Source organism: Mus caroli, unplaced genomic scaffold (genome assembly GCF_978045245.1).
Source record: "Mus caroli unplaced genomic scaffold, Mus_caroli_1 scaffold_15, whole genome shotgun sequence".
NCBI classification, from domain to species: Eukaryota; Metazoa; Chordata; class Mammalia; order Rodentia; family Muridae; genus Mus; species Mus caroli.
In genome coordinates this window covers 56134918-56147198 of record NW_028227270.1, presented here as the reverse complement: position 1 = coordinate 56147198, position 12281 = coordinate 56134918, and the positions used below count along the sequence as shown (strand labels likewise).

Here is a 12281-nt window from a genome sequence, read left to right as displayed (position 1 = left end):
GGACATGCACCCAAGAGTGTGACTGTGCACACACACACACACACACTCACACACATTCACACACACACACACATACCCATACACACACACGCGCGCGCACACACACACACACACACACACACACACACACACACACAGGACTCTGGTGACTAACAAAGCAAATACGAATGGCAAGTTCTGAGCAAATATTTGTTAAACTGAATAAAACTAGTTTGATTTTTTTTTTTTTTTTTGATACAGGGCTCTGTGTGTAGAGCTGTCCTGGAACTCAATCTGTAGACCAAGATGGCCTTAAACTCAGAGATCCACCTGCTCAGTCTAAGTGCTGGGATTAAAGGTGTGAGCCACTGTAGCCTTTCTTTCTTCTTTCTTTCTTCCCTTCCTTCCTTTCTTTTCTTTCTTTCTTTCTTTCTTTCTTTCTTTCTTTCTTTCTTTCTTTCTTTCCTTCTTTCTCTCTTTCTCTCTTTCTTTCTCTCTCTCTTTCTCTCTTTCTCTCTTTCTTCCTTTCTCTTTCTTTCTTTCTTTCTTTCTTTCTTTCTTTTTATTTATTTTTTAAGGCAAGGGCGCCCTACATAGCTCATGTGGCCCTCAAACTTAGCAATCTCTCAGCCTTACCTCCCGAGTGGTGATATTACAGGTGTGCCCAACTCTTATATCCAATGCTTTTAAAGTTAAATGTCATTAGTATAGTAAATGACATAGAGAAGAATATTCAAGGGCAGTCCACCTGTATAGCACTTATGATAGCAACTGTGGCCACTTGGCCACAGACTCCCAGAACACAAATTCCAAGGTTGTCTTGCTTTTCTTCTAGCCCTTGAAAGTCTCTAAGTATACATGCTCACAAAATCTCTCTCCTGCCAGGTAAATCTAGCATTGCATTTGTCCTGGCCTCTGCAGGTGCCAAGTCACAGCTACTTGCTATAAACCCTTCATGTCTTCAAAACTAATAATACCACCTGGGAAACTCCTACACAGTACTAAGTTCAGTGGCTAGCACAAGTTACAGCCTGGGTCCCCTCTGGACTACAGCTTCTATGTGCTGACCCTAAAGAAATACTTCCAGATTTTTCTTCAGTGATGCTGGTGCCTTCTTAATCATAGTTGATTCTTCAGCCCCAGCTGACCAGCACTGATTGACCCAGCAAAGCAAAGGTTTTGCTCTAGGGGCTGTGGTCTCTTGTTATCCACAGCTGATTCTTCAGTTCTAGTTGACCAAGAGAAAAACAGATTCTTAAGTAAAATTTTTTTAAAAATCACATAAATGGCCCTGATAGAATCTTTGCTTCTCTCTGAAACTTCACACGCTAGATATCTACAGCCTGCATGATTCCCAACAGTCCTATCTTCCAAGCTTCCATAGAACAGCCCACTGAGTTGTGAGCACTCAGTGGCTTTTCCAATCTAAAGTTCAAATCTCACCACCATCCTCCCCAAAACACCTGGCCAGACATGGTCAGGTCTGTCACACAATACTCTGTGACCGGATACCAATTCCTGTCTTAGTTAAGATTTTTCATTGCTGTGATAATCCAATGGCCAAAACCAATTTAGGGGAGAAGAGGTTTATTTTACTTATCCTTCCAGGAAACAGTCTATCACTGGGGGAAATCAGGGCAGGAAGTGAAGCAGAAGCCATAGAGGACACTGCCTACTGGCTTGCTTTGCCTGTTTTGTTATAAACCCTAGGACCAACTTCCCAGGAGTGGCACCATCCATGTTGTTAGCATTCTGTCTAAACTCCACCCCACAGTTACCTGGCAACAGCCAGGTAGGCCTGACCCACTATAAAAGGGACTGCTTGCCCCTTGCTCCCTCTCTTGCCCTCTTGGTCTCTTGCCTTCTTGCTCCCGCTTTGTCCTGTCACATCTTCCCCATTCCCTTCCCCCCTCTTTCCACATGCTCATAGCTGCCCTCTACTCCTATACTTTCTCTCTCTCTCTCTCTCTCTCTCTCTCTCTCTCTCTCTCTCTCTCCCTCCCTTCCTCCCTCTCTGCCTTTCTCTGCCTCTACTACCTTCTTGACTCCCCTCCCCATGCCCTGAATAAACTCTATTCTATACTCTTGGCTGGTCCCTCAGGGGGAAGGGATGCCTCAGCATGGGCCCGCTGAGGCACCCGCTTCCCCCACACCTCACCACACATCCACCAGAGCATATCTCTTCTCTTTTTATCTTTTTATAAACACATTACACGTCAATCGCTAATTAAGGAAATGCCACTCAATGCATATTATAGGCCGAATCGTCTCAACTGTGGTTCCTCTTCTCGGATGACTCTTCTTACTTGTGTCAAGTTGACAATAAACTCGCCAGGTCAAGAGTGAACTTAAATTAACAAAAAAGCTAAGACCACACACAAGGCTTATAGCCCAACCAGAAATAATCTGTTCCAATCGGGACAGAAGCAGCCCCCTGAGCTCCATCCACGCCCACAATCTTGTCAGAAAACTGCCAAGAACTTCTTCCTTCTGGCCTCTAGCACACACTCTACGCTCAAACAGCTATTGCTGGGGTCAAGTTGCTCTGTGGCGCATTGTAACTAAATCACTCCAACCTTCTTCTCAACAATGTGTGCCTCAAGAATCTTGAAACGAGAGAGCAAATGTTATTTCAACAGAGCTGGGATGTATAACATTACACTACAGAAATGAAGGGGGGGTAAGGAATTTGTATTTATAAGGAACATAAAGCCCTTTAGCGTCCCTGAAGTAAAAACTTCACTCAAAATCACCTTGCTCCTCCCTCCCTCAGTGCTAGGTAGATTACAAAACTCCAGATTTATATGCTAAGTGACCACTTTACCACTGGACTACATACACCCCTAGTCTGGAACTCAAAGCTTCAGAGATGAAAGGGCCAGTGCACTGGGCACCTATTGTCCTCACAGCAGTGGCCTGTGTTCACTGGCTCCTGATGAAAACAAAAAAGAATGTATTTCTTAGAAGCCTTAAGATTGCAGCCAGTCAACAGAAGTTATGAAACAAATGGATCTAACAGATATCTACAGCACATTTTATCCTAAAACAAAAGGATATACCTTCTTCTCAGCACCCCATGGTACCTTCTCCAAAATTGACCACTTAATTGGTCACAAAACAAGCCTCAACATATACAAAAATATTGAAATTGTCCCATGCATCCTATCAGATCACCATGGATTAAGTCTGATCTTCAACAACAAAATAAATAATAGAAAGCCAACATTCACGTGGAAACTGAACAACACTCTTCTCAATGATACCTTGGTCAAGGAAGGAATAAAGAAAGAAATTAAGGACTTTTTGTAGTTTAATGAAAATGAAGCCACAACATACCCAAACTTATGGGACACAATGAAAGCATTTCTAAGAGGAAAACTCATAGCTCTGAGTGCCTCCAAAAAGAAACTAGAGAGAGCACACACTAGCAGCTTGACAACACACCTAAAAGCTCTAGAACGAAAGGAAGCAAATTCACCCAAGAGGAGTAGGCGGCAGGAAATAATCAAACTCAGAGGCAAAATCAACAAAGTGGAAACAAGAACTATTCAAAGAATCAACCAATCGTGGAGCTGGTTCTTTGAGAAAATCAACAAGATAGATAAACCCTTAGCTGGACTCACTAGAGGGCACAGGGACAACATCCTAATTAACAAAATCAGAAATGAAAAGGGAGACATAACAACAGATCCTGAAGAAATCCAAAACACCATCAGATCCTTCTACAAAAGGCTATACTCAACAAAACTGGAGAACCGGGATGAAATGGACAAGTTTCTAGACAGATATCAGGTACCAAACTTAAATCAAGATCAGGTTAATGATCTAAACAGTCCTATATCCCCTAAAGAAATAGAAGCAGTCATTAGTAGTCTCCCAACCAAAAAAAGCCCAGGACCAGATGGGTTTAGTGCAGAGTTCTATCAGACCTTCAAAGAAGATCTAATCCCAGTTCTTCACAAACTATTCCACAAAATAGAAACAGAAGGTACTCTACCCAACTCATTTATGAAGCCACAATTACTCTGATACCTAAATCACAAAAAGACCCAACAAAGATAGAGAACTTCAGACCAATTTCCCTTATGAATATCGATGCAAAAATCCTCAATAAAGTTCTCGCTAACGGAATCCAAGAACACATCAAAACAATCATCCATCCTGACCAAGTAGGTTTCATCCCAGGGATGCAGGGATGGTTCAATATACGGAAATCCATTAATGTAATCCAGTACATAAACAAACTCAAAGACAAAAACCACACGATCATCTCTTTAGATGCGGAGAAAGCATTTGACAAGATCCAACACCCATTGATGATAAAAGTCTTGGAAAGATCAGGAATTCAAGGCCCATACCTAACCATGATAAAAGCAATCTACAGCAAACCAGTAGCCAACATCAAAGTAAATGGTGAGAAGCTGGAAGCAATCCCACTAAAATCAGGGACTAGACAAGGCTGTCCACTCTCTCCCTACCTATTCAACACTGTACTTGAAGTCCTAGCCAGAGCAATTAGACAACAAAAGGAGATCAAGGGGATACAAATTGGAAAGGAAGAAGTCAAAATATCACTTTTTGCAGATGATATGATAGTATATATAAGTGACCCTAAAAATTCCACCAGAGAACTCCTAAACCTGAAAAACAGCTTCAATGAAGTAGCTGGATATAAAATTAACTCAAACAAGTCAATGGCCTTTCTGTACACAAAGGATAAACAGGCTGAGAAAGAAATTAGGGAAACAACACCCTTCTCAATAGTCACAAATAATATAAAATACCTTGGCGTGACTCTAAGAAAGTGAAAGATCTGTATGATAAGAACTTCAAGTCTCTGAAGAAATTAAAGATCTCAGAAGATGGAAAGATCTCCCATGCTCATGGATTGGCAGGGTCAATATAGTAAAAATGGCTATCTTGCCAAAAGCAATCTACAGATTCAATGCAATCCCCATCAAAATTCCAACTCAATTCTTCAATGAATTAGAAAGGGCAATCGGCAGATTCATCTGGAATAACAAAAAACCTAGGATAGCAAAAACTCTTCTCAAGGATAAAAGAACCTCTGGTGGAATCACCATGCCTGACCTAAAGCTGTACTACAGAGCAATTGTGATAAAAACTGCATGGTACTGGTATAGCGACAGACAAGTAGACCAATGGAACAGAATTGAAGACCCAGAGATGAACCCACACACCTATGGTCACTGGATCTTCAACAAGGGAGCTAAAACCATCCAGTGGAAGAAAGACAGCATTTTCAACAAATGGTGCTGGCACAACGGGCGGTTATCATGTAGAAGAATGGGAATTGATCCATTCCTATCTCCTTGTACTACGGTCAAATCTAAGTGGATTAAGGAACTCCACATAAAACCAGAGACATTGAAACTTATAGAGGAGAAAGAAGGGGAAAGCCTCGAAGATATGGGTACAGGGGAAAAATTCCTGAATAGAACAGCAATGGCTTGTGCTGTAAGATCGAGAATCGATAAATGGGACCTCATAAAGTTGCAAAGCTTCTGCAAGGCAAAAGACACCGTCAATAAGACAAAAAGACCACCAACAGATTGGGAAAGGATCTTTACCTATCCTAAATCAGATAGGGGACTAATATCCAATATATATAAAGAACTCAAGAAGATGGACTCCAGAAAATCAAATTACCCCATTAAAAAATGGGGCTCAGAGCTGAACAAAGAATTCTCACCTGAGGAATACCAAATGGCAGAGAAGCACCTGAAAAAAATGTTCAACATCCTTAATCATCAGGGAAATGCAAATCAAAACAACCCTGAGATTCCACCTCATACCAGTCAGAATGGCTAAGATCAAAAATTCAGGTGACAGCAGATGCTGGCGAGGATGTGGAGAAAGAGGAACACTCCTCCATTGTTGGTGGGATTGCAAGCTTGTACAACCACTCTGGAAATCAGTCTGGCGGTTCCTCAAAAAATTGGACATAGGACTACCAGAGGATCCCGCAATACCTCTCCTGGGCATATATCCAGAAGATGTTCCAACCGGTAAGAAGGACACATGCTCCACTATGTTCATAGCAGCCTTATTTATAATAGCCAGAAGCTGGAAAGAACCCAGATGCCCCTCAACAGAGGAATGGATACAGAAAATGTGGTACATTTACACAATGGAGTACTACTCAGCTATTAAAAAGAATGAATTTATGAAATTCCTAGGCAAATGGATGGACCTGGAGGGCATCATCCTGAGTGAGGTAACACAATCACAAAGGAACTCACACAATATGTACTTACTGACAAGTGGATATTATCCCAGAAACTTAGGATACCCAAGATATAAGATACAATTTGCTAAACGCATGAAACTCAAGAAGAACGAAGACCAAAGTGTGGACACTTTGCCCCTTCTTAGAATTGGGAACAAAACACCCATGGAAGGAGTTACAGACGAAGGAGATGGACCATCTAGAGACTGCCATATCTGGGGATCCATCCCATAATCAGCTTCCAAACGCTGACACCATTGCATACACTAGCAAGATTTTGCTGAAAGGACCCAGATATAGCTGTCTCTTGTGAGACTATGCCGGAGCCTAGTAAACACAGAAGCGGATGCTTACAGTCATCTATAGGATGGAACACAGGGTCCCCAATGGACGAGCTAGAGAAAGTACCCAAGGAGCTAAAGGGATCTGCAATCCTATAGGTGGAACAACAATATGAACTAACCAGTATCCCGGAGCTCTTGTCTCTAGCTGCATATGTATCAAAAGATGGCCTAGTCGGCCATCACTGGAAAGAGACTTGCAAACTTTATATGCCCCAGTACAGGGGAACACCAGGGCCAAAAAGTGGGAGTGGGTGGGTAGGAGAGTGTGGGGGGGGGTACGGGGGACTTTTGGGATAGCATTGGAAATGTAAATGAGGAAAATACCTAATAAAAATATTTAAAAAAAAAAAAGATTGCAGCCAGTCATCAGCCCACAAGCTCTAGTGCCTTTGGCTGACAGAACCACAGTTGCTCCCAAACATGCCCATGACACCCTGATGTTTTTAATTGTAGATTTTGATTTTTTTTAAAGATTTACTTTATTGTACGTGTTTAGGTGTTTTGCCTACATATATGTATGTGCACCACCAGAAGAGAGCACTGGATTCTCTAGAACTGGAGTTATGGATGGTGGTGAGCCAACTTATGGGTGCTGGGAACCAAACTGAGTCCTCTGCAGGAGCAGTCAATGCTCTTAACTACAGAGCCATTTCTCCAGCCCCTTTGCATTTTATTTTACTTTAAACCAAGGTCTCTGATGGCTCAAGATGGCCTTGAACTTGATAGATCTTGCTGCTTCCACCTCCCAAGTGACAGGTGTCCACTATTGTGCAGTGCTAGAGAGTGAATCCAGTTTTTTGCATGCTAGGCAAACACTATCAACAACCTCACCACCACCCTGACATTTTCTTTTTCCTTTATGGCCTTATACTATATGTACATACTATATGTATTAACTGTCTTAAGTGTATATTCATTTTACTTAGCATACTGTTTGTGGGGTTTTTTTCATAAATATTTATTTTTATTCATTTGCTTGTGAGAGGGTGTTAGATCCCCTGTAGTTGAAGTTATAGGTAGCTGTGAACCAACCCATGTGAATACTAGGCTTTGAAGATGGTTTGGTGAGGAAAGGAGCCTGCTGCCAGGCCTAACAAACTGAATCCATCCCTGAGACCCACACAGTGGAAGGAAAAAACTGACTCTTAAAAGTTGTCCTCGGACCTATACACACACACACACACACACTCACACACACACACACACACACACACACACACACACACACACACACACACATTCAATGGCAATGGCTTATTGCTGATACACTAGGATGTGAAATTAAGGTGTTTTGTTTTGTTTTGTTTACCTGTTCTATTCACTTCAGTTACCCATATGCCTGAGAATATGGCTGTTACATCCTGAGCACACATTGTCACTAAATTTATGAAGGCTATGACCCCGCCCTCCTGTAAAGTTCTACTGGGGGTCTCCTTGGTACTTGGTCACTCCCTTCCAGTCATCTAGCCAAGTTGACTTTCTCTCTGCTCTTCCAGGAAGCCAAGCCCTTGCTGATCTCTTCTGCCTGATGTTCTGGCCCCAACCTCTGACCTTCTTCTCTCTTGGGTCACATCTGCAATGCTTTATCAGTTCTTGAACCTGTTTGTTGTTGAAGCAAAACTTCCATCGAAGATGTTCCACATGGTCCATACCATTTTTTCCACCACATACCATGGGATCAGCATAGTAGGTACTCAATAGTATCTGTTGGACTTACAATGTGTGGACCCGATGTGGATCTGAGTTTTCCCAAATATAAGACAAAAAAAGCAGAACTGTGGGGTTTACAAAGAGCCCTGGGTTGTGGCAGCTCAGGCAAGGCCCTAGGAGGTTAATATAGTCAGCTAGGTTCTGCATCTAAGGAAAATGCTAAGTATGGCCAGGGAGCAATCACCCCTGGGGCCAGATTTAAACCACAGTTCTCTCCGGATTCGACCACACAGTAGAATTAAATAGGATGCACTCCACTCTGATCTAAAAAAAAAAAAAACCTGATCTTGTAAACTAGTTGTTCTGATTCTCCAGAAATATGATGGTTATTTGAGAATGGATGATTAACCTATATAAACAAATCACACAAGTCCAGATGCAGTCGGTGGAACATGCATTTTTGTTTTGTTTCGTTTGTTTTGCTTGGAGCTGGATATGAATCTCAGTGAGAATGAAAAGCCTTGGGTTGCTTCCTCTGTACAAAACAGGTGTGGGTGTTACACACCGGAGGTGGAGACAGGAAAACTATTAGGTAGTCCAGAAGTTAACCTGTGGTGCATGAAATCCTGTCTCAAAAACACCACATAGATTAAAAGGTAATGATTTACTCAAAATACATTTATGTTTATGATGTTGTAACCTGTAATAACAGCACTAGAGAGGCTCGGTCATGAGGATTTGAATTCGAGGCCAGCGTGAACTACCTGATGAATGCCTGTCTTAAAATAAATCGTCACTTTTTTCTCAGTTGGTGTACTTATTTAATGCTTGCAAGGGTGGCTTTCTAAGTTCAGCTGGTGTGTGTTCTTGATCCCAAGTGGACTTTGTTGGGTAGTGACTTGGTAAAGGCAGAGCACACTCAGCTTTCCAAGCCCCGGCCACCCTGCATCCCTCATAACCAGCCTCACCCGTAAGTGGTCAGCAGCGCCTTGTTGACCAGCACGATGAGGAAGGAGCATGTGCCATAGAAGAGCGCCGACAGCAGCCTGGCCAGGCGAGAGGGCACCGGCGCCGTGTCGGGCTCCTCCATCTCTGCCCTCTGCCGCCCGGCCCAAACCCAGCCCGCGGTCCCGCCCCCAGCGGCCCGGGAAGAGGGTGCGGCAGGAACAGGAAGAGCCGGGGCGCGAACTCCGACCACGGCCCGCCCCGCACCCCGCACCCCCGCACCCCCGCACCCCGCGCTGGTGCCTCTAGTGCGCTCTCTCTTTGGAAGTGTCCAAAAAAAAAAAAAAAAAAAAGCCGAAAAACTGCCTTAGCCGGCACCCCCAGAAAGGCTGAGGTTCGTTTCCGTTTTTGTTTGTTTGTTTTAAAAAGTATAATTTATGTCCTACAGGACGCGCCTGAGTAGCGAGTTACAGATGCGGTCTTGACAAATGAACAGAACCAAGCAAACACGCAAATCTGAGCACAACATCCCCACAAAGGGCAAGAGTCCCCCTGAGTACTTAGGATGTGTCAGCTGTGGTGCTGGGCTACACCTCCCTGCGTGTGTTCAGAGCGCCCCCATATACCCCGGTGGTTGGCATGCCGGTAATTCCCAGTTTACAACTATTACTAAAAATGCTTCCAGGCATACCTCAAGACAAGCGCTTGTGCGGAACGCTTCTGTTTCTCGTTCATCAATGCCTAAGACTGGCATCCACCATACATGCCATGTATTCGGCTTCTCTTCCTCTGGGCACTTTTGGTAAATTCAGGCCTCCCTCACTAAAGGCCCACTTCTCCCTAGGACAGCAGCCCCAGGATCCCTGGTTCTTGTGAATAAAAGCTCAGAGCTGTAGAACGACTCTCAAGTTTGTTCTCATGTTCAGATGTATTGCACTTTGATCAGTATTAACTTGCATTCCACAGCCAAAATAGCGTTTTTTGAGTTCTGACTGCACACACCAGTGTTAGGTCCAAAGGGCTCCTCATTCCCTGGCCAAAGAGCAGGCTCACTGACTTGGTTCAAAATTGAGTATAGGCTCAGCTCAATCTGGACCATAGGAAGATTCCTGGCAGTTCGATAAATGCCAGCAGAAACAAATAATCCATAGCTTAGGGGAGATCAGCGGCTTGGTTTGGATAGAACATGGAGGTGTCCCCTGGTCCATCTGTGTGTATCTCTTCTGGTTGTTCTGCATTGTGGGTATAGAAGGGGCACAGTAAACTGCCAACATGACCTGACCGTTCTTTCCATCGTGTACCACTGAGGTTTGTGTTGTAGGTTAAGAAAAAGTACCCTCACCGGGCATGGTGGCACACGCCTTTAATCCCAGCACTTGGGAGGCAGAGGCAGGTGAGTTTCTGAGTTCGAGGCCAGCCTGGTCTACAGAATGAGTTCCAGGACAAGCCAGGACTACACAGAGAAACCCTGTCTCGAAAAAACCAAAACCAAACAAACAAAAGTACCCAGAGCAGAAGGGGGAGAAAGAAGATGGACTTGCAAGCAGTCTAGGCATGGCCAGGGAAGTGGGAGGGGATAGTGGAGATAGCAATAGATAGAGAACAGAACATAGAGAGCACTAGAAGATAGCAAGAGAACAGGAAAAGAGAGTAACAGGTTATAAAGCGGATGAGGAGCTGGAGGGGTTATGGCAGGCAGGAGACTAGGGAAGGAGCCTGGAGGCCTGTGCACCACAGAAACATGTCAATGGAGCCACACGTCCCTTCTGAGGAATGCTGGCTTTTATCTTACTGCCAAAATCCTCCTATAGTCCAGGTTGAGTTGGGCCTAGACTCAATTTTGGACTGAATCAGTGCCCTTTTGAGGGAAACTGGGGTACTCTTGGACCTGACAATCAGGGCAGGGAAACCTTGAAAGATCAACCAAAAACAACTCAGGCGAAAAGAAAACCTAATGGGTCCTTCGAAGGATGATTCTAAACTCCACACCCTTGAGTAAAAGGAAATCTCCACTCATTACCCTAATTTAAGAACTGAGATAGGGCTAGCAATAGTTAATATTAACTACACCAGAACCTCATTCATCTTTGCTAACTGGGTTAGTAAAGTATAGAAGACACTCGCTACCAAGCTTGAAGCCCTGAGTTTGATCCTTAGAACCTACACGTTGGAAGGAGAGACCAATTACAAAAGTGATCCTCTGGCTATCTATCTCCACACGAGCCATATAGCACATGCACTTGCGTGTGTGCACACACCCAAACACTGCATAACAAATGTTTTTCTTTTTCAATTAACTCCACTAATGTAGTTTAATAAAAAAAATAAAATAAAAAGGACATGAGTGCTATTAGGTATGATGGTTTGTTGTAGACAGAAGGAAGATATAGCCAGAGGCAGAGACATCTGGGAGGGTCCAGAATAAACATGACCCTGAACCATGCCCAAGTGAGGAGAGGGAGAGGGAAAAGCAACCCAGCTCCTGACTGGAGAGTTCAGGGTAGGGGCAGGGTATGCCAACCAGGAGGACCCTGCAACAGGTAGGAACTGAGGGATGCTGAGAGAACCTAGTGGCCAGTCTGCTTTGATATGTTAATAGGCAACCCAGTTAGCCATTTGTCCTGGTTTGAGATCTAAGGTCAGTATATGCATATGTGCACATATATGTATACAGATGCACTCACTCATCTCAGCACAGGTAGAGGTCAGAGGTTGACACTGGGATCTTTCCTCAGTCTCTCTCCTTTCCCTATTTTGACTGCAGCAAGCACTTGGCCATCTCCCCAGCCCAGCATGTTAGCACTATGATGAATGAAGTAAGGAAATTAATATCCACAATCCAGCCCAGTGTTAATAGGGCAAGTCTTTAAAACCAGCACTGAGGAGGCAGAGGCAAGCAGATCTATGTAGTGAATTCCAGGCATGTCAGGGTTACAAAGTGAGACCCTATTTCAAACCATAATTTTAAAGAAACAGCAAATTATACTATGCTTAAAAAAAAAAAAAAAGCCTGAAGGCTGGGTACCTGATGTAGCTCAGCAGTAGGATGCTTGCATAGTGTATATGAGACTCTGAAGTCAACCCACAACCTCAAAAAAGCTGAGACAACTGAG

At 43.7% G+C, this 12281-nt stretch overlaps 1 protein-coding gene across 4 annotated transcripts in view; it reads right to left on the bottom strand.

Moving 5' to 3' along the window:
• The window catches only part of Slc35d2 (solute carrier family 35 member D2), a 37446-nt gene extending 27324 nt beyond the window's left edge, over nt 1-10122 (bottom strand). For 2 of the 4 annotated variants that reach the window (XM_021180002.3, XM_085831012.1), the window contains exon 1: nt 9192-9362. In XM_021180002.3, the coding sequence (XP_021035661.1) occupies nt 9192-9313 (122 nt within the window). In that variant the 5' untranslated portion in view covers nt 9314-9362. Of the gene's footprint in view, nt 1-9191; nt 9363-9859 lie in introns of those variants that run through there. The other 2 variants (XM_021180001.2, XM_021180000.3) reach the window with 2 other exon arrangements.
• Nucleotides 10123-12281: the final 2159 nt, after the last annotated feature.